Raw genomic sequence first — 21,710 nt, 5'->3', positions numbered from 1 at the left:
TATATCTGCATGTCTGATGATGGATGACGCCCCCATTTTTATTCATTTTTTCGCTTTTGTTCAAAATGTATTAAAAAAACCTCGAAAGTCTCTCCATTGAAAATTCCTTTCGGTTTTTGTTTGGTTATATTTTCATCCCTTTTCTTTTTGTTTTATTTTCCTTTTGTCTGTTTTCTTCTTCTTCTCATTCATTTCAATCCGAGTCGTACATAAGAACATGTTTCGTCATCATTGTTGGCTGTTTGTCCGTTTCCACTTTTTATTTTGACTTGTTAAAACTGGAAATGAAAGAGAGCCGGAAAGAATTTCGTGTTGTGAATAATTGGCAAACATTTTCATGTCCTTTTATTTTCTTTTTTAAATTAAGTTGAGTTTGTCAAATTTAATTTCCATTTTTCTCTTTTTTTGTTTATTTGATTTGTGCAGCAACAGACGGGCAAGCACTACCACCGGACGTCGCTCCTGATCAAAGCTTTCAGCCACAAGTTCCGGCTGGACTTGGAATTGAACTCGTAAGTTTCGTGAATAATGTTTGCTGTTTAAGTGAATCTATATCAACTATATGGGCCCGCCACTGGGACCACCAGCAGTAGCCAAAGTTTTTAGCTGAGCTTTCTATAAATTATTATTTGCCTGGGCTGCTGCTGTGACCGCCCTCAAGTTTATATAGACGTCCGGATAGACTACGGCGTATTAGTTTAATAGGGATTCTATATGTTGTATGTATGTATATATAGTTGGCCATATGTTGATGCTGATTATTTTGCAAATTACAGGCAGCTGTTGGCACCCAACTTGATCCAGAAGCATTTTCTGCCCGGCGGAGTTGAACAGTTCTCCAAACAGGTATAGTAATCTATTTACAAGGGGTATACCGGTATAGTGTAGAGACTCAAAATGATGGGGTTGACACTTTCATTATTTGTTATTTTTAAAAGTAAAATTCCTTTTAGCTAATATTTTAAAAATGTGAACAAATTCTATTATATATAGACGAGTTAGGGATGACGTAGAGGGAAGAAAGATAGCAGAGTGGCTCAACGGTTCGTTAAATTCAGTTTTACGGGAAATGGGTTGACATTTTCTCCCTCTTTCTTTTTTGGTTTTAATAGACTTGCTTGTTAGCAATCTGCTGAATTGCTGGCGCTGGCGGTTGAAACTTTTTTCCCTTTTTTTTTTGTTCTTATTCCGTCGTCCCGACATGACAAAGTTGAACAACTACGGCGGCACTTTCTCCTTTTGCTGGCGATCAAATTAGGCTAACACATTCTGTTATAACGGCACGTGTACATCTTTTTCTTTATTTCTTTCTCTTCTCAAAGGAAATCGAGCACTGCTACTACCACGGAACGGTCAAGGACTATCCAGGAGCCGTGGCGGCCTTCCGGACGTGCAGCGGAGTCAGCGGAATCATCCACATTGGCAACGAGACGTTCGTGATCCATCCGTTTTACGGCGGTGATCTCTCGGTATATATCTACTCAACTTAAAATCAAAATCAAATTAAAATTAAAATTTAGGTTTGGCCAAATATTGATCGACTTTTGGTTTTATTTGTTTGTCTTATTATCCCAATTATTCCTGGAGCAGAGGAAACACCCTCACGTCATCTTCGAGGCCCGGACCAAAGTTAAGCAAATGTGCGCCAACACGGGCATGCTCGAGTACGGCCTCCGCTCGGGCAACTACCGCGGTGGTGGCGGCGGTGGCAAAGGTCAGTCCAAACAGCCGAAATCCAACGAGCGACAAAAGAGGGACGTCCGCGAAGTGACCAAATACGTCGAAACGGCCCTGGTCCTCGACAAAGCCATGGTGAGAGACTATAATGAAACAATTGCATTAGCAACACTGATTGAATTATTAAATGGAATTTTTATTATTTTCATGCAATTAGTTTGAGAAGCGCAACGGCAGCCGACGGATCGAAGTCGTCCAGGACGCCATTCAAATCGCCAATATCGCCGACCTGGTCAGTTTAATTCATTTAAATTGCGCGCTTAAACAATTTGTTTGATTTTCATTTTGTTCTTTGAAATCTATTTCCGGCCGGATAGTATTTCCGGACGCTCAACACCCGCGTTTCGGTCGTGTACATTGAGACGTGGGCCAGCGAGAACCAGGCGCCGGTCGACCGGTCCCAGGACATCCACCGGGCCCTCCTCAACTTTAACGACTACATTTCGCGCAAACTCTACAATGTCATCAAGGACACCACTCAACTTTTGTCGTAATAACATCATCTCGACATCATTTTTGAATCATTTATAACATCATCCACTGGAAAAGACAAATAACCATTTTTTTCTTTAAATTTTTTAAAAAATGATTACGTCACAAAACAGCGGAGAGACTTTTTCCGGAGGGTCGGGAATGGCGGCGCCGGACACGATTTGCACGCCCAGATCGGTGGGGCTGAGCGTCGACATCAACCCGTACGAGCCTCACCTGGTGGCCGGCACCATGGCCCACATGATCGGCCACAACATTGGCATGGGTCACGACGACGGCCGTAAGTCCCGGGCTATAGATTTCTCAGATGGAACTAAAAATCAACTAAATTTCTGGACAGGTGACGAATGCCATTGCGGAGATTGGCACGGCTGCATCATGTCTCAATCGATCATGGGCCTGGAAAGCGTCCAGCCCTACAAGTTCTCCGAGTGCAGCCTCTCCGACTACATCGAGAAGCTGAAAATCGGCCATAGCATCTGCCTCTTCAACCGGCCCAATCAGGTGCGCGTGCCAGTTTTTTAATTTTATTATTATTATTATTATCGCCAACGCCCACAGCACGTTCGTTTTTTCCTATAAGGTCAAGTCGACACACTTTTTGATTTTTCTCCCCTCCGGCGGTGGTGGCGCCGGTGCTGAGGTTGATCAATCGATATGCAATTTACACCGGCCATTATGCGCTAGTAATTGAAAATGTCTCGCGCTGAAAAGGTTATTGCTCTCCCGCGTGAGTTTGTCGGTCGCGGTAAGACGTCATCCCACAACAAGAAAAACGCCACCCACCCACCCCCACTCTATACTGCTACCACCACCCTAGTGACATGAGCTTATGGCTTCCCTCCATAACTCGGTCTTCCAATATCGCATCTATACCAAATAACTTGGTCCCGCACCAAGTCCTCAATCCCCCCGAAAAAAAGAAAAACGGGAGTCCCGCGGGTTACAAAAAGAAGAAAAGAAACCGGAAGAAAGATGGATGACGGCTCTTATCATCAAGCTGGGGGAAGGGATCGCCTTGTCTCCTTTTATAACTCGTGAGTAGATAGGAGGAGGGGAGTTGTACACACACACACACAAGAAAGAATCCCGAAAGATTTTCTCCCTTGTCGATCGATTGCAATCAGCTGACGCCAGTAGATATATAGCCAACTCTCTCTAGCTCCTTCTCTCAGCTGACAATATCGATCCTGGAAAGATGTCGCCGCTGTACACACTTGACTGTGATCCTATACTCCTCCTCCGCCCTTTTCTTATTTGATTTCCGCAGTTTCCAGTTGCCAGTGCTCCTACTATATGTAATATCATTTCATTTTCTGTTTTTTTTTTTTTTCGCCAGCTGGAGGACTTCCGCACTTGCGGCAATGGCGTCGTCGAGGATGGAGAGGAATGCGATTGCGGAACGATCGAGGAGTGTCACGATTCCGATCCTTGTTGCGATCCCATCACGTGCAAATTGACGGCAGAAGCCGAATGCGCTTCCGGACCGTGTTGCGACGATTGCAAAGTATATATGATATCCATTGATTGATTTTTAATTAGTCCTGATTGGCTTACAAGAGCTTGGCTTTTGTTTTTGGAGTAGGGGGATGTTGTTTAGCTTTTAGTGTCGTCTGCTTTTGTTTTCTTTACGAAAAATGAGACGAAGCAAAATGGTCGCTTTAGTAATTCAGCTGTAGGTAAAGTTTAGTTTGATATGATTTAATTGTATTGATATTAAGTGTGTTTTAAATGTTTAAAGTCAATCTTGAGAGTTGAAAGCAATTGTGTTTACGTATTTGTGAAAACATCTGGGTTAACACAACATTTCCTCTTTGAGCTGCTGTTTAGAGATTTTTGTTAAAGTATTCATGGGAATTTGAAAATCATTTTAATAATCTAAGTTGTGAAATCAGCATAATTGTTTCCTCAGAAAGCATTATTCCAGTGTAGCAAGGAAAAGTTTATTTGGAAAGCAACTTCGTGTTGATAAATTAGAAAACGTGGTAAGCAGAAAATGTTTGTCTGAGTCTTGAACTGCTTCATGCTGCAGTGTTAATTGTAATTTCAACAGTTTGACTCAGCAAACATATCTTTGTTTCTCATTTCAAACATTCCATGATTTTCTGACAGGAACAACAATGGAATGATTTGACGACAAACAAACTCTGTTTCACAATTTAGATTGTTTAATATGTTTAAGTATGATTTTCAAATTCAATCATGTTTGGGTTTTTTAAACTTTAATCTCTAACAGCAAAGTTTAACTAAAACCCACACACTGTCCCCACACCAGCACCTCCTGATGGTTAATTATGAATTGAATTATTTACAGTTGAGACCGAAAGGCTATCTCTGTCGGGATGCCACCAACGAGTGCGACTTGCCGGAAATTTGTAACGGGCGTTCGGGTCAGTGTCCGCTGGACATTTACAAGAAGAACGGCAACCAGTGCGAGATCAATAAAGGCTACTGCTTCAATGGCGTCTGCCCGACCCTGGACAGCCAATGCCGACTCATTTGGGGCGACGGTATTCCCAAAACATTTCAAATCATCAAAAGGAGAAAGAAATTAAAATTTTGGAATTGAATTTGGTTGGACGTTGAAAACAGGCGGACTTTCGGGCGACCGCAAGTGTTTCGAGCAGTTCAATTCGCAAGGATCAATCAACGGCCATTGTGGCCAGGATGCCCACAACAATTACATTCGCTGCGATGCGGAGCACGTCATGTGCGGATCGCTGCAATGCCAAATGGGAACGCGCTACCCCATCGTCGCCGGAATGGATCAAATGTATTCGAGGACTCTGGTCTCCATGGCCGGACGGGAATTCGAGTGCAAGTATAAACACACACAATCGCATCCGCTTCTAAGAGAGAGACTCATAATTCGCACACTTGATTGCACGTCCGCTATCTGTTGCTAGGATCACCAGCGGGACCGTTGCGGCTGCCGATCTGCCGGATTTGGGGATTGTGCGGGACGGAACTCCTTGCGGAAACAGTCTGGTCCGTCCAATTTCGTTTTTGTTTTCTTGTCGTGGATCAGCCATAATAATTCATTTCTTCTTATTTCATTAGATTTGCATGAACAAGACGTGCAGCAGCATTTACCCGCACATCGACCGGTCGAAATGTCCCAGCAACAACGTGGCGCTGGATTGCTCCGGCCACGGCGTTTGCTCCAACATCAACTCGTGTTTCTGCGACGCCGGATGGACTGGCCACGATTGCTCGACCCAGACCAACGACAGTTACATCCGCAGTGGCTTCCAGTCCGGCGACAAGATGGGCGCCGCCGAGGCCTCCGAACGCGATTCGGCCAACGCTGGGGCCCTGGGCACGGGGGCTCCTCCGCCACTCAACGGCGTCACCACCCTCATGCCGGAAGCGCAAACCAGCAACAGCAAAACCACCTCCTACGGTATACCCATTCGATCTAGCCTTTTAATCCAATTGATTTAAGTTCAACGCATAAGAATTTAAGTGATAAGATATTTGTCACTGTTTTGTGTTATAGCTGGTAAAGTTTCAGGTGAAAAGGGCGGCAGTTATGAAGGTGTTAGTTCGCTAACGATGGCCCTGACGGTCGTTCTAGTCGTCAAAGCTGGCCTACTTTGCATAGCCCTAGTGGCCATTTTGCACAGGTATACTATACATCCGAGGAATTTCAGCCTGCCGATCGACTAAACTACGCCCTTTATACTAATCATCATTCATTATTAACCTAATTAACTAATTGTTTAGTTAGTTTTAACGATTTGCAATTGAACGCTGAATGAGTGAATGGAGGCAGGTGTTACACGTGTGCGGATAACTAATGAATTTGCATACTAACATTTTCTGGTCTTGGCTGGGTTGGTGGTGATGGTGGCAAATGGCGGGCGGCGGCTTTTGCTGGACGAAAAAACGGCCTGCAGTAGACCGAAGTGGTCACAGCACGGTGTTCATGGTGGTGATGCTGGTCTCGGTAGTAGGGGGCGTATTTATCGTCTTTGCCCTAATGGCCCTCTGCTACAGGTCAGTGGTGGTACACAGAAACCTCTCCCTTTGCCTCAGGTTAGTCGAGTCTTTTCATTATGTCGCTCGTCGTGATGGTCCCAAAAAAGTCCAAACAAAAAAGCAAAAAAATTCAAATCAAATTTCAAACAAAATCAAATCAAAAACAGCTTCTGTTGTGTCTTGACGCTCGCTTTTACTTCCTTGAACGCCCTTGTTCTTATCTATTCACATACCGAGTAAAAATTACAACAATTCAATTTGATATCATATACTATACACCGAGATTACAATTTCACAATCCCTTTGTTTCTAAATTGGCAAGCAGTTCGCATCCGATTTTTCGAAATGTTTCAGTTTGATTTTCATTTTTACACTTTTTCATTTCATTTTTTAATTAGACCTGGATTGCAAACGGATTGAAACTTTTATATAAAACATCACGAAAGATTTGAATTAACAAAAATTGGTTTTTTGAAATTTTATGAGCAAAACAACAAAGTCAAACACTGGACATGATTTAAAAAAAAAAGAGGGAACATTTTGAGAGGGCTCTTCGCATCCTCATTTTCCCTATTCTTCTTCTTCTTCTTCTAATGGATGTGATTTTGATTTATACCTATTTCATTTCCAGCTGTGATCACACACCTTTTTAAAAACGCTTTTTCCACTTCTTCTCAGATATTTGGCCGTCGCTTGTGTTTTGAAACCCCCGTATTTGTGAAATTTTATTCCTTTTTACAAACAAAACCAAAAAACAAATTCCAACCGCCTGTACTACTTTATGGTATTGTTAGGAAAGAAAACCAAATTTTTTTTGTGCAACGAAAGAAATTTTCATTGAAATTGTTTGATATTTAACGAGCCAAATCTTTTCATTGCGGGTTTCTTCTTTTTTTGGGGGGGAATTTTTTCTTTTTTCTTTGATTGGTTTGCGGAATTTTTATTTGAAAAATACGAACAGAAGGAAGAGCACGATGCCCAAATATGATCCGCCCTATTTGAAGCGGCCCCTTGTCAACGCTTCCGGACAAATGATGACTTTGCCCAAGCCGCCGGGCGGGGGAGGTGGAGGAGGAGGCAATGCCGGAGGAGCCGGTCCGTCTGGTAACATGGGAGCTGCTGGGCCTTCGGGCATTAATAACGCCACGGGCAATCACCATCACGCGGCCAACATGTCGACGGATGCCCTTTCACTGGAAGCCGGTGCTAAAGGCATTTCCTTCGGCACTATGCCTTCCTACAAGTACACACAAGACAATTTCTTTTGATTATTATTATTCCGGCGGATGAAATAATTACAAAAATTTTGCATCCATCCATTGTAGCAATCGATTTCCCGGTGCTGGAAACGTCCAGCTTCAGCAGCACCAGCACCATCACCACCAGCATCAACAGCACCAGCAGCAGCAGCAGCACATTGTCCAGCACATGAAGCAGCGCCAGCATCCGCACATGGACGGCATCAGTTCGGCGTCGCACAGTCACGTCAACAGTCCCAATTCGACGCCGGCCCATCACGGCATCAGCAACCACATCATGCAGGCGTCGGCCAGCGAGGACGAGACCCTCCAGTCGGGCGAGGACGAAGGGACGGCCTTCCTGGACGGCATGCTGCCGCAGTCCAACAATTTGTCCGGCTCCGGAATGAACAAGCAGCCGGAAAAGGGCATCTTGAAGAAATCGGGTGGAGGAGTTTACGGTTCGGTTGGCGGAGGCGGCGGAATCGGCTCATCTCAGCAGCAGCTGGGCGGCGGTGGTGGTGGTGGACACGGAGGGCCGTCGCTGACCCTACCCCTGGGCCGGATGAACAGCGGCTCGTCCATGATGATGAACAAGGAAAAGTGGAGCGAAGAGTCGCAGTCGGACAACCAGGAAGTCATGTCCGTCTTGCTGTCGCCGGATGGCGGAAGCAGCCGGATCAGCGACCGGTTGGCGGCGTCCAGCCTGTCGGACGTTGAGCGAACTCTCAAGAGCCTCAATGGATACCACGAAGACATCCTTCAAGTATAGAACTCAATTTAAAACTTTAATTCAATTATGTTTGACTAAATTTCAATAACAAATTGGTACAGGCTCTGCGGAGTGCGGCTGCCAGCCAACGAAGTGCCAGTACGGCCAGCTTGTCGGATGAGTTGCGGAAGTCGTTTGCCGAGTCGTACGCCGACTATTTCCCTCCGCCCGACTACCTGTCCATGCGGAGTCTCAACAATCACGACAAGCACGGCGGAGTGGGCGGACGTGGCGGCGTCATGGGCCCCGGCAGCAGCGTCAGCAGCACCAGCGAGAGATTGCCCGGCCTGGCCAGCCCGCTGCCCGGCGGAGGCTCGCTGGGCGTCGGCGCCCACGGCGGCGGAGACAGCGGAGACGAGGGCGACCTGGTCCCACCGTGCGGTCCGATCCGCATCCGCAATTTGGAGGACCTCATCCGCCAGCTGGAGCGGCACAGCGCCCGGCACACGAGCCCCAACGGCTCCGAGGACATCCGCATGTCGGAAACGGAAGCCGACCGACACTACCGGCTGATGGAAGCGGCGGCAGGAGGCGGCGTGCCCGGTTTAGGAGCTTCTGATTCCCAAGCAGGGTCCGTCTTATTCAACAACACTTAAAAATATCAAATTAGGATCGTTCCTTTTTTTTTAATTTTAAATCTTAAGTCATTCCAGTTTAAAAAAAAACACAAATAATCGTCATATCTCTTCTTTCTATCTCTCTCTCTTTCTGTCTCTTATTATTATTATTCCATTTCGACATTCTAAGACAAATTTCCACCTGATCGAGTAGCATTTTCCTCTTAGGGATCATCTTATTAATTACATTAGAAACTTTCAAGCATTTCATTTTTAATCAAAGAGAAGCAAAAACATGTAGCTTTTTAAAAACCCCCAAAAGTGATCAATTGATTGTCGAAAAATTGCAATAAAATTCAATCAAGCAAAATCTAAAAAGAGAAAAACTAGTCACAATTAGGAAACATTCGCCTATATTCTTATTATTAAATTAGGGTCTCTCACACAGCACCAAAATTACTTTGACATTAGTTTGATATTTCTTTGAAAAACAAAATTGTTGCCGCTAAATTTTATTCAATTACGTTGAATCTTGGCTGATGGCGATTTTGGCTGAATTTGCTCTTTTTCGATTATTCTATTTGAATTGTTCCACTAATTTGATTTTTTTTTTCGGGTCTTGGATATTTTTTTAATTATTATCAAATAATTATCTCACACTTGCTTGGTACACACCAAATTATTCGTTTTATCTTATACCTTGATTTTCTTTTTTTTTTTCTTTTATATCTTGACCTTTTCTTTGGGCATCGAATCCGTTTGTTTTCTCCTAAAATCGCTTTGATTTGCCTTCCGGGACGCACGAACAAAAAAATTTGACAAACCCAAACCAACAAACAAACACGCACAACACCACACAATTCAACAACAAAACCAAAAAACCAAAAAAAATGTGTAACATAGTAGCGATGCCTTGCGGTTCGTCTACGGCCGTTACCGACAGCCGACCTCCGTGCCGGGCATCAGCCTTTACGAAACAACCAGCAACGAGAATAATCACGACCACCACGACGACATCAAACACGGCGGACACGGCGGCGATCCGGGCGATTCCGACGAGAGCGATAGGTATGACTTGTATGACCTCATTTTGCCAAAAAACAACAACATGCACATCACCACTGCATTTGATTTCATTTGTTTTTCAAACAAAAAAATCTTCATTTTAATTATTTTTTTTTAAATTCTGCCCGGCACTTAACTATCTTATTAGCTATTTTTCTCTATAAATAATTCTAATTAGCGTGTACATATTATTATTATGATGACTATATAGCAGTGACGATGATGTGCCTGTTGTGCGCCTCAATTTTTAAAAATCTCTCGCTAGATTTTGATTGACATACTACTATCTTGGATTAGTGTTTGTGAAATGTGCTATTTTAATTTTTTAATGGCTGGCCGGATTTTTCGGTTTTTCATGTTCATTGGAGATCTGTTTGTTGCAACTGTTTCTCTCTTCTTTCTCTCTCTTGAATTATTTGATGCAGGTGTTTCGGCCTGTACTGAAAACACCCAACCAAAACAAAAGTTTACTCACACACAGTTGACTCCTCCAATCTCTCAAGTTATACATATAGGACTTAACACCACACTCACACACACATTAACTACTACTAAAAACTAAAAAACACTCGAAAAATGTATGCCACTCTACTACTACTTCTACTACTTCTACCGCTACTACTACTACTACCACACAACTACTACTACTACTACTACTCCCGATGTGCTGTGCTCTGCTGTGCGTGTGTGCGTGCGTGTGAAACGGTCTTGATCTGTTTTTCTTATAAAGAAACACTTAAAAAAAAGAAAGAAAACTATATAGGTGAGATGATGTGTGGAAAAAATGGGCAAACCATTTCAAACCTTATTTTCTTATAATTATTATTTTTAAAATTATTATTCCTTGAAGCTTGGTAGTCTTTTATCAATTCGGCTTTGTAGAGACCGGATTTGTCCTATATATTCGATCTAGATTGACTTACTAGATTATCCCTACCCCTCTAAATAACACCCGAAATTCATTTTTTCTTTTTAAAAAACAATTAAAATTGTGTTGAATTAAAAGAAAACAAATCGACGACCAAATTGTGTGTGTGTGTATTTTGCGCCGCAGTGACGTCGTGCTGGGGGCGGATCAGGCGGGACTCTTCATCGACGATCCGCTGATGGGACATCAGCCGGAAGGACCGGACGAACTCGGATACGGACCGCCGCTGTCGCCGTCGGGAAACTCTGACGAATCTTACACCATCGACGACGGAGGGACGACGACCGTGTCGTCCTCTTATCCATCGGGATCCCGTTCGGCCGTCAGCACCGGAGAGGATCCTCTGCGGGCGGCGGCCGCCGTTGCTGCTGCAGCGTCGGCAGTCGACGTCATCGCCGCTTCTCATCCGCAAGTTCGACCGGCCAAATTCCCCGAATACAAACACTAAAAGTGAGACAGTTGAACTGTGAGTGCGCAGAAGATAATTTAGTCCATAAAAAATTATGTATAACCCGACAAAACCGCAGACTTTTTCAAAACAAGATTTAAATGAATTAAATCTGCGCTGCTACTGTGTGTGTGTAATGCTGGAACGATGAATTTGTATTGCTCACACAGACTATACGGCCACACCATCCATGATATTATTATAACTCCCAATTTTTGTGTTGTCGTTTTGAAATTTCCCGCGCTAATTATGAAGTCAGTTCGTTTTTAATTCACGTACAAACCAAAATGATCACGGAACATTTAGATATTGTCGGAGATGATGAAAACCCCGGTTATTTCACGTTTAGACGCATTTATTTAAACTATGTATACAACACACATCCACAGATTGAATTGAATTGATAATATTCTAAAATGATGTGTATACGCTTCTGATTTCGGCTAATGACTCACCCGTTTGGAGGGGTTTGGTCGGGAATCTTTTCGGCGTTGTCAAATTTCTTCATTTCATATTTCGACTCTCTATCTCTGCTCGCCGGATGAAAAAATTTCCAAGAAAAAAAAAATTAGTACGTCGTCGTCGTCGTTTGTTCTAATTGCATATACATAATTATACATATACAGCGTGGATGTGCGAAAGCATCATTAAAAAAAAATAATAAGGTTCGAAGTAAAAATTTTTGCCCATGACATTAACTAAGAAATTATCTCATCCAATTCCACTTTGATTTTCTTTTTCCACCCTTTTTGCACCACTGAATTTTCACTTTCACAAATTTCAAAGAAGAAAAATAACCTTCCGAGTCCTTTTGGAGAATGTCTCTCGAAGGCGTGTCGCAATTCGTGCAGTTTCATTTCGGTATATGAAGAAGAAATCAATTCAGCTAATTCATTTCCTCATTGAATCTCCATCTTTTCACTCGCCCCTGTTATTCTGACGATGCCACATGATCTAATTAAACTGTGTACTGGTTTTGGTTTTGAAACAAAAAAGAATTCGTATGCCAGACTTATTGTCGGTTCCACCACACTCCCTATCGCTCTTATTACATCATCAATGCTCATTTGTCTGTTCTGCGATTGCTTTTTTCTCCTTAATTGTCCAACAAAAAACACTTGAATAAATTTTTAAAGACAAAACGGAATGGAACAGGACAGAACAATTGGTAAGACCAGAGAGATACTAGTTAAAGATAATATGCTTATGTTTCGTCGCAGTATTACAAAAGTATTGTTTCAGCCCCGCCCTATCTTAGCCCAGTCCCGAAATGTTTTTTCCTCCCCCCGAGCAAATGAAATTCTCAACAAGCCATTGAAAATTGAAGCATAACAATAAAGTAAATATGCGCTAAAGCGAAAGAAAAATAAAATAAAAAATACAAAAAAGATTTAAAAAAATACCCAAAACATTATACAGTGCCAGTTATACTGGTACCCACATCTCAATATTGTTGCAGTTGAATGTGTCTCTGTATACGGTGTTTGTCAGCTGTCAGGGCGAGATGATAAGATACAACAATGATTAACTGATCTGATCCAATAATAATAATAAAAAACGAGAAAAGAAAATGTTTTGAGTATTTTTATTTCGATACCTGATTTGCTGAATTCATTTTGAAATTTCGAAATATCCTTCGTGAAAGTATTGGATAATTTCGTGCGATTCAGAAATCGCGCCACTTTGGTTCCGAATGGCGCCGCTGCGTTGGCATTGTCATGACAACGAAACGGCCAAACGGGGGGGAATAACGGACGTAAACATTAAAAATGGCTGCCTCCTTGAACAACGTGGCTGTCGGGAATGTCTACACAAGTGTAGGATGTAATCGAACTCCGCACGCTCTTGATTGGGGAAATAATGATTTGGTCTGTTTTGCTTCGTCTCGTGCCGTCACTGTCTATGATCCAAAGGTATGTGTCTTGTAATGATTATTTGCCACACACGTTTGGTCTTTTGACGTTGACGACTTACGTTCTGATTTGCATTGTTTCTAGTTTGCTGATAATCATGGCAAGATTTTGCATACTCTCTGTGAGCACCAGGACAGAGTTAATTGTATGCGGTGGATTCAAGATGGGCAACAATCACAGGAAAAAGAATTTGTAAGCGGATCTGTAGACAAAACTGTTATCGTTTGGGCTTGCAGCAAGACTTCTTCTGGCATCATTTGCTCAAAAGCGGCCACATTAACAGGTAAAGATATTTAATTTCAAGTTTTTTTCCACTTTCATATTCATAATTTTCATGAAATTTTGTTTAGGCTTGGAAACCAGTGTTAACTCAGTCGATGGATTCTATTGGAAATACAAAGAAAATATCGCCACTGTTGTTGTAGCAGTTGGAGGAGATCAAATTTGTGTGTGGTTACGAGATAATTTTAATGGTATAGATCTTTCAATCTCAATATGTTCCTAATTGATTCTCATTTTCAACGTCTCACAGGAGAATGGAGGGTTTTGCAAAAGTTTTTGTCAAAACCAGTCTTGATGTTTGACTGTGCAGTTAATTTATTACCTGGTTGCCAAGTCCCTCTCCTTGCATGTGCTGGTGATGATGGATCCATTCAGTTATTCAATTTTGAAATATCAAAGGGAGAACTTTCTTGTGTAAGAACAATGAAAGTTCCTGGTCATGAGGACTGGATTCGTGCCCTAGCCTTTACTGTAGAAGGTACTAATCTGAATTTTATTATTACTCTCATGAGTATTACAGTTATTTGATTGCTTTCAGATGGTGGTGATTTGCTGCTAGCTTCTGCAGCTCAAGACACACTCATTCGTGTTTGGAGGATTTCTTCAGAAGTCAGCAAGGATCAGCAGTCTCAGTCTGATAACAGCAAGTTAGCCCTCCAATCCAATCAGGGAGACTTCTGTGTTATTTTTGAAGAAGAGCACAAGTTTAAGTGTCAATTGGAAACGGTTTTGCAAGGCCATGAGAACTGGGTGTACGGCATCCATTGGCAATCGCCCGTGCTAAAAGGTGAGTGGGAAGCACCAAGTTTCAAATATTTACGCAACATTTCCTACATATGAAAATTTCTTGCAGATGGCATCCGAAAAAATCCCCTGCGGTTACTCTCCTGTTCCATGGACAAAACCATGACGATCTGGGGAGTAGATCCATCCAGTGGCGTTTGGTATGATCAAGTCCGTGTGGGAGAAATCGGTGGAAACACATTGGGCCTTTATGGCTGCCGATTTGGGAATCAGGGAACCTCCATCCTGGCTCATGGATATCAGGGCGCCCTTCATCTGTGGCACGATGTTGAGGTGATAATTGATGATTTGGTGTTTTATCGTCTTTGTACTGACACTCTCCATATCCCTACAGGGCCAATGGCATCCAGGTGTCGTGTGTAGCGGGCACTTTGATTCCGTAGAAGACTTCATATGGGATCCTAGTGGTGACTTTGCTCTTACTGTGAGCAATAGTAGTATTAGTCCTCACATTTCTTCTGTTAGACTGTTGTCAACGATGTCTTATTCTATCTATTGTAATGCCTTTAATATTTAGGCCAGTATCGATCAGACCACTAGACTCCATGCACCTTGGATTCAAGAGTCTAACCAAGAGGTATCCTTCCATTTCTGTCGGCATATCATTAAAAAAACATCTTAAATGTCCTTTTGAACACTTAGGTTACGTGGCACGAAATAAGTCGTCCTCAAATTCATGGTTATGATTTGTCCTGCATTGCGTCTCTCGGACGCTTCCGGTTTGCTTCCGGAGCAGAAGAGAAAGTCATCCGAGTTTTTGAAGCCCCTCACAATTTTCTAGAGAACTTTTCCCGGATCTGTCGTATTGATCTGCCAATTCCAGAACGTAATACCATTTTTTTTAAATCAACTTTTCCACATGAGTATTCCAACTGTTATTTATGCAGTGCAGGGTGCTCCTCAGGGAGCTGCTGTTCCAGCCTTGGGTCTTTCCAATAAACCCGTTTACCAAACAGCCGAGACCGAAGCTCCTAAAGCTCCACATTCAAAATCGGATTTGTATGCAGAAAACCACTTTACGGCAACTCATCTCATTGGTGAACATCGATTTAAATATTAAAGTCTTATTCAAATTTCTGATTTCTTTTCTTTGTGGTGACGTTGTCTCATTAGCTCCCCCAACTGAAGAGACTCTCCTTCAAAACACACTGTGGCCCGAGGTGCAGAAACTGTACGGGCACGGGTACGAGCTCTTCAGTCTGGCGGCTGATCCTCAGTGCCAACTGTTGGTGTCGGCCTCGAAGGCCCAGAAGGCAGAACACGCATCCATCATCATTTGGGACACGAGCGATTGGAGTCTGATTGGAAAACTGGAAGCCCATGCTCTGACGGTTTCCCAAATGGCCTTTTCACCCGACGGCCTGAAACTCGTCTCAGTTTCGCGTGACCGGAATTGGGCTGTTCACGATAAAGTTCAAACCGAGGAAGGAAAATTCACGTTGAAGACAGTGGCGAAGGGCAGCGGCGGAAGCCGGATCTTGTGGTCCTGTCACTGGACGCATGATTCGCGTTACTTCTTGACCGGATCACGCGACAAGCGTGTTATCGTCTGGGAGCCTACCACCGTCGATGATGTATCGTCATACCGGATAAGCGGGCAACCACTCGAGTGTGCCGATTCCGTCACAGCTGTAGCGTGCAGTCCCAACAGATTACCGAATGGATTTTATCTGGTCGCCATCGGTTTGGACAGCGGTCAGATCCTGTTTTACACGTGGAATCCTTTGCCTTCAGATTCCGCCCCTCAGTGGAACATTCTGGCCTCGCTCAATCAAAGGTAATTGTTGTTATACAGTATGTGTGTCATTACAATATATTAATGAGATTATTTTGTTTTATTCAAATTAGTCAAGCTCATCATATGACGGTGAAGCGACTCAGATTCCGACCAGACCACAATACCGCCGACGGCCAGACTTTACAGCTGGCCTCGTGTGGCGCCGACAACACCTTCAAAATTTTCAATCTGGCGTTGGAGTAACATGCAAGTTTATCATCTTTTGTACGTTATCACTTCTCTTTTCTCTAAAAATATATGCGCATGCAATGCACAGACTGAATCACGGTATGTTTACATTTAAAAGAAACTTGGTCATATTTTATGGTGTACTCGATGGCCTCAACTCTAGAGTTGTTAAGAGAGAGATGTGGTTTTGAAATATCTGTTTATTTTGAAAAAGTAATTTTGAACGTGGTTACAAAACCTTCCGAGGTAAGTTCTCTGCGGTCAGGATATTGACCGCAAGGTGTGTAACCATTTAAATGGCGTCAGTATTTCAAAAAAAAGAACGTGAAAGGATGCGGTTTCGCTGTCGTCCAACTGGATGAATAGGAAACAGATGTTTATACATCTTTTGTACACATGTTGTGGTGCAAACAAAAGGTTCGTGTGTGAATGGAGGTTGTTGAGAACACGCTTCTGTTTGGACTTATTTGTCACACCGTGTTTGTAATATCTTTATAAAAAAGCCTCGATTGGGCTAAACCACCATAGTACGCTTCGAAGCTCACAAAGAAAAAGATGTTGTTTTCTCCGTTTCTGTTAGTTGCCCTTTTCTCGTTGTTGGGCACGGCGTCTGCAGGTAAAATATTAAAAATTCACTTTCTATTCAAATTTTGATTAGATTTAACGATTGAATGTTTTACGTGTACTTTAACAGCCTGCACGTTCGATTTGGACGCATCCTCTCCTGCTAATCCACCCCATTTTGTTGATGCTTTCGGGAAAATCATCCAGCCAACTCTTCAGAATGGGGTTATTATAACATTAATTTAACAGTTTGAATAAATTTGATAACTAACATCATATTTCTATTCTTTCCAGGTCCGAATAATCACGTTAGATCCTAATCAGCAAATCACGGTGGCTTGTGAAGGCACCAGCAACGTTTTGACTGCCACCAGCGTGCAGTTCAACTCGGCCACTTGCTCTTCTGCGGGATCAACCCTCCAGGTCGGCACGCAGAATTTGGGTTACAGTTCTTTAGGTTGCAAAACGGCCGTTAAGGAGACCATTAAAGAGACAGGAACTTGCATGACCAGCGGAACGCAAATTGAGATCGGTTGGCAAGTCAGTACCAAGTTCATCAATCAGATTACCATCTGCCACGTCAAGTCCATCGCCAACACTCTGTATTCGATCAACACCATCTCCGGAGCCAATATCGCTGCCGATGACAAGGCAAACTTGCGCCCGTCATTCCGCAAAGGAAATTATTTCGTCGGCATAAACCCGGACACTGGCTACAGCCAAGCCGGCCAAAACGTCAGTGTGGCCAATATCGTTGGTTCCTACGATTTGGCTATCAAGTACATTGATGTCGGTAAGAGTTACTACTTCGCCCGTGGTCACTTGTCGCCGGACGGTGACTTTATCGACGCCGGCAGTCAGGACGCCACTTATTACTACATCAACGCTGCCCCGCAATGGCAATCCTTCAACAACGGCAACTGGAAATCGCTGGAATTTGGGGTTCGTGATCTGGCCATCAGCCGAGCCCGTGACTTGGTGATTTACACTGGCACTTACGACATCCTGACGCTGGCCGATATCAACGGCGTCCAAAAGCCAATTTATTTGGCCAAAGATGCTAATAACAACAACGTCCTTCCGGCTCCTAAGTATTACTGGAAAGTGGTCCACGATCCGGTCACCAACACTGCCACTGCTGTAATCGGCATCAACAATCCGCATTTGACGACGGTCACCGGAGCTGATGTTTTCTGCGCCGATGTTTGTAATCAGCTTACCTGGATGACTTGGCCCAACCGGTTCGAGATCACTCGTGGCTACATGTTCTGCTGCTCGGTTCAATCGCTCCGTAACGTTGTCGCTCATGCACCCAATCTTGGCGACTTAAGCTTATTGGTTTAGAGACATTTCTCGCTGATTTGATAAGACAGTGCAAATTTAGAAAAACTATGATATCCTGCCAGTTGGCATAACCTTTGAAATCAAGTTTTTGCTTTTTACTTGTAATGGTTATTTTGGTTTTGATTGGTAAATAATAAGATTGACTTGCAACGTGCGATCAGTTTCTTTCTATTCTTGCTTCAATAGTTTATGTATTTCGTCGAATAGACAAGTTCCGGATGCTGAGTTGCACAACCGCTAAATTAGGATCGTGCGCCAACGGGTCCTTTTAACGTTGTGGGGATAGTAGAAAGCGGGTTTTTTATTATTTAAGCATAGAATTACTTATCTAATCTTAGAAATGTTCAGGATTATCGTTGTTTAGAACATTCTGCTTTTTATAGAGTAATTTGAAATGTATAATTCAGCTTAGTTTACCCATTAAAATTAAAGAAAGTCCAAGCCTGGGATGCTGTTTAGTCTTTTCTTGTGTGTTTGAGCTTGTCACTTGTCAGCAGATCTGTTGTAATAAAATCAAGTTATCCCCCAGCCGCCAGATGACGCGAGTGTCTTTAAGAGGACGGCAAAAATTCGCCAGTTTGTTCCGAAACGCCAAGTTAAAAGGTATTCCAAATTCGTTACGGAATTACGGTGTCGATCTACATTTTCAGCATTGAAATTTAATGGTAAATTCTAGTTTGGATTTAAATTCTAGTATGGATTTCTCAAATGTAATTAATCCTAGACGTTGCTGTGTGAATTTACAGGCAATCTGGAATATAATTTCCACTTGGTCTGGTCGAATAATGGATCACGTGGACTGAAACTGCTTTCCATTTTGCCGAAATGTCGTCCGTTGTCAGCTCTTAAGCTGTACCTGTTCGGATGTACGTCTCATCTCACGCAGAAACACGAAAGAGGTAGTAGTGTAATTTTGTTGATAAGGTAAGTTGATTGAATTTATTGGTTGTAACTTGGGAAGTCTTGTGTCTTTTCTTTTTTAAGAACTCTGATCTGATGTAGACAATAAGTGGTGCTATTTCTTGTTTCCAAATAATAGTTTCTGTGAAAGATATCAGATAGCGATCCTTTGAGTTAACAACTTTCTTCTGATCAAACGGGAACAAAAATTTCCACTCTGTATTGCAAACTTTTTCTAACACTTGAGAATTAGATGAACAGAATTCTCTTTTCCTGGGATTTAATCTTCATTTAAAATTTCATTTGCCCACGATTTCTTTTGGATCTTGTTGTTTGATCATGGAAAATAATATTCCTTTTTCTCCATAGGACTTGGTGATACTTAAACTATGTCTGTGCAGTTCAATGTGCAGTGGTTTTTCCGCCTGTTTCCAGTTGAGAGATGTGATTATGCAGCTGATACAGGATTGAAGAAAAAGAACTGAAGAAGCTGTGCTGGTGTTCTCCTGAAATTGCTGTGCCACAGGAGTTGCAGATAGTGTTTGGTTCCACATAAAAGTTTATGTAAAGAGACTGGAGATGATCAGCCACTTCTGCCTTTTAATTATGTAAAATTTCAAAGTTGTAAGAAATATACAAGTCGAGTTCTAAACATGATTTTATTATAAGTTCTAAGACACAGCACACAGCAAACAAAAAACTTCAAAGGAATTGCATTATTCTCCCACCTCCACCCACAATTCCACCACTTTTTACAATCACACACATACTGACATACATACATACATACACTTAAGTTAACCCGTTGGCTGCCACGCCATACAGCCCGAAGGTTGTTCTCTACTCTCTACGCGCCATGTCTGAAGGATCCATGACCAAGGTGGGACTTGCCATTGCTGACAAGTTACCACATCGACAAGGGGGAACTATGGTGCATTGCCTAAAAGGCTTGCCTTGCGGCAAATTTTGGGCTTGGCGACACTCCGACCTCGCGGCTCGCGGCATTAAATCCACGAGGCCGACCCGCGGCCCGTGCAAAGGAGCTAGGGGAGAACAAAGGCGTGGCAGACAACGGGTTAACTAACACTGGCACAAACATATTACCAACAACAAATGATGATCCGCGCTGACATTTTGGAGATACCAGCGGCGTTTTGGTGTCCATCTTCTCGAGGTTTCCTCTGCATTACCTGAATAAAGACAAAACAGTTGTTATTAAGTGAAATGCCAATAAAAGTTACATAATACAGATAGAAACAAAAGTCAGGTTTTTTGGCTCAAAGATTTGAAGATGCAATTTTTAAATCTTAAAATCAAGCTGGCAATATTAAGAATTGTAAACAGAACAAAGCTCACTTGCTAGTTTTTTTAAAAATTTCCGGAAGTATACCGGAAGTAACCACAGCGCCTCAACCATTGAGTTGTCGTCAAATTAAACCACATATTCGTGATCTCCATGAAATTTGGGGTCGATTAGTTGTGATTTAAACGAAATCCAAAATTTGGCCAAAATCGAGAATTTTCCTGAACAGTAGAGAACAGTTCAGGAAAATTCTGAAAACCGGAAGTACGAAAACGTACAAAAAAAAACATGAACTTTACCACAAATTTGACGAGGATCACGAATATGTGGTTCTTTTGGTCCTCGAATGAATATTTACTGAACTACTGACTGAAATGAGCAAACCGGAAGTAGAAAAAAAATCTCATTATCCAAAATCTAACAAGTGAGCTTTGTTGGAGGAATAGTTATCGTCAGTTTCCACTAAATAATTTCCACACAACAGCTGCCGATACATGGTTAAAGAGATTTTAAAGTAACTGAAACTGACTGTTTTGACAGCTGACATTTATCGAAAAGCCATCTAGCGTTAGAAAAAAAACGTCAAAGTAACAATGCGTTTGCACGCAAGTAGGGCCTGATTTCGGAATTATTACAGACACAAGTAAGTATACTTCTAGAATAGATAATCTACGAAAATAAGTAAATTGTAGGGTACCAGTACCTGGGCATAATCCCGTGGTGAGTGACTGCAGGTGTGTAACAGCGGCACGGAAGCGACCACTGAAGTGTTCCAACTTGTCAGTGAAGTAAGACTTAAGTTATATTTTGTGTACGAAGCGATGAAGCAGAAGCTGGATGAGCTTACGTCGGGAAAATAAGGATGGAGCAGAACGTTGGTCATGGACAAAAGCCAGCGTTGGCTCAAGAATATCCGTGCCAGGACCACACGATTCCACAAAGAAACTGCGTGCTCTGTAAAAAAAAAAAATGTTTTACATTAATGAAAATATAAAAATGAATAAAGAATATCAATCTTTACCTTTTCTAAGAAGCACACTGAAAAGTTCATGATGACAAAACCGTAAAAATGGAATTCACAGCAACCAACAGCATTACTGAAAGAAGTGTCATGAAGTATTGCAGTAGCGTGGTGATAGAAAACTGAAACTCTAAGTGGGAATGGGACAAGGAAATTCTACGTTATTTACAAATTTACACAAATTTATCTATAAGAAAAAAAACTCTATTACCTATCTCTTAGCTGGGTTGCCTTCTAAACCGAAGTGAAAACAGCCATAACAACAAACATGCTGTTGCAGGCTACGCCACCAAAATTGCGAAATTCAGAAAAGATCCTATGGTTCATAAGCAAAAACACCTATGTTATATGAAAATCTGAATTGTAATGGTTTGGTAGCAGTAATGGGGAAATAC

The 21,710-nt window shown here is 42.4% G+C and overlaps 3 protein-coding genes and 2 long non-coding RNA genes across 18 annotated transcripts in view; 4 read left to right on the top strand and 1 right to left on the bottom strand.

Annotated features, from left to right (window-relative positions):
• LOC124350530 overlaps nucleotides 1–12,229 on the top strand; it is a 30,023-nt gene extending 17,794 nt beyond the window's left edge. For 2 of the 13 annotated variants that reach the window (XM_046801262.1, XM_046801272.1), the window contains 19 exons: nucleotides 427–512; nucleotides 777–846; nucleotides 1,323–1,469; nucleotides 1,588–1,812; nucleotides 1,895–1,969; nucleotides 2,055–2,227; nucleotides 2,343–2,509; nucleotides 2,570–2,733; nucleotides 3,569–3,736; nucleotides 4,544–4,739; nucleotides 4,822–5,050; nucleotides 5,136–5,217; nucleotides 5,290–5,632; nucleotides 6,129–6,267; nucleotides 7,172–7,453; nucleotides 7,536–8,214; nucleotides 8,283–8,791; nucleotides 9,681–9,845; nucleotides 10,897–12,229. In XM_046801262.1, the coding sequence (XP_046657218.1) occupies nucleotides 427–512; nucleotides 777–846; nucleotides 1,323–1,469; nucleotides 1,588–1,812; nucleotides 1,895–1,969; nucleotides 2,055–2,227; nucleotides 2,343–2,509; nucleotides 2,570–2,733; nucleotides 3,569–3,736; nucleotides 4,544–4,739; nucleotides 4,822–5,050; nucleotides 5,136–5,217; nucleotides 5,290–5,632; nucleotides 6,129–6,267; nucleotides 7,172–7,453; nucleotides 7,536–8,214; nucleotides 8,283–8,791; nucleotides 9,681–9,845; nucleotides 10,897–11,218 (4,221 nt within the window). In that variant the 3' untranslated portion in view covers nucleotides 11,219–12,229. Of the gene's footprint in view, nucleotides 1–426; nucleotides 513–776; nucleotides 847–1,322; nucleotides 1,470–1,587; nucleotides 1,813–1,894; nucleotides 1,970–2,054; nucleotides 2,228–2,342; nucleotides 2,510–2,569; nucleotides 2,734–3,568; nucleotides 3,737–4,543; nucleotides 4,740–4,821; nucleotides 5,051–5,135; nucleotides 5,218–5,289; nucleotides 5,633–5,728; nucleotides 5,856–6,128; nucleotides 6,268–7,171; nucleotides 7,454–7,535; nucleotides 8,215–8,282; nucleotides 8,792–9,680; nucleotides 9,846–10,267; nucleotides 10,298–10,896 lie in introns of those variants that run through there. The other 11 variants (XM_046801265.1, XM_046801271.1, XM_046801270.1 and 8 more) reach the window with 11 other exon arrangements.
• Nucleotides 12,230–12,951: 722 nt separating this feature from the next.
• Nucleotides 12,952–16,277, top strand: LOC124350551 (elongator complex protein 2-like). The gene is made up of 12 exons (XM_046801311.1): nucleotides 12,952–13,131; nucleotides 13,216–13,414; nucleotides 13,482–13,604; nucleotides 13,664–13,891; nucleotides 13,952–14,200; nucleotides 14,267–14,490; nucleotides 14,552–14,641; nucleotides 14,735–14,794; nucleotides 14,860–15,043; nucleotides 15,105–15,254; nucleotides 15,331–15,994; nucleotides 16,066–16,277. The coding sequence occupies exons 1-12, from the start codon at nucleotides 12,988–12,990 to the stop codon at nucleotides 16,196–16,198; spliced, it is 2,448 nt and encodes an 815-aa protein (XP_046657267.1). The 5' UTR covers nucleotides 12,952–12,987; the 3' UTR covers nucleotides 16,199–16,277.
• Nucleotides 16,278–16,379: 102 nt separating this feature from the next.
• Nucleotides 16,380–18,245, top strand: LOC124350669. Its single transcript, XM_046801468.1, has 3 exons — nucleotides 16,380–16,799; nucleotides 16,878–16,972; nucleotides 17,042–18,245. The coding sequence occupies exons 1-3, from the start codon at nucleotides 16,739–16,741 to the stop codon at nucleotides 18,089–18,091; spliced, it is 1,206 nt and encodes a 401-aa protein (XP_046657424.1). The 5' UTR covers nucleotides 16,380–16,738; the 3' UTR covers nucleotides 18,092–18,245.
• A 247-nt stretch (nucleotides 18,246–18,492) lies between these two features.
• Nucleotides 18,493–19,643, top strand: LOC124350894. 2 transcript variants are annotated; one of them, XR_006921251.1, is made up of 3 exons: nucleotides 18,493–18,756; nucleotides 18,838–18,990; nucleotides 19,361–19,643. It is a non-coding gene; the product is annotated as an uncharacterized LOC124350894 (long non-coding RNA). The 2 variants fall into 2 exon arrangements; XR_006921250.1 differs by having other exon boundaries at nucleotides 18,838–19,015.
• A 505-nt stretch (nucleotides 19,644–20,148) lies between these two features.
• Nucleotides 20,149–21,374, bottom strand: LOC124350891. Its single transcript, XR_006921246.1, has 3 exons — nucleotides 21,316–21,374; nucleotides 20,998–21,248; nucleotides 20,149–20,181 (listed from the first exon to the last, which is right to left on the bottom strand). It is a non-coding gene; the product is annotated as an uncharacterized LOC124350891 (long non-coding RNA).
• Nucleotides 21,375–21,710: the final 336 nt, after the last annotated feature.

This window comes from Daphnia pulicaria, chromosome 7 (assembly GCF_021234035.1).
Source record: "Daphnia pulicaria isolate SC F1-1A chromosome 7, SC_F0-13Bv2, whole genome shotgun sequence".
Taxonomy (NCBI): Eukaryota; Metazoa; Arthropoda; class Branchiopoda; order Diplostraca; family Daphniidae; genus Daphnia; species Daphnia pulicaria.
The sequence above is the reverse complement of the archived record's forward strand: the minus strand, read 5'-3'. Positions and strand labels throughout refer to the sequence as shown.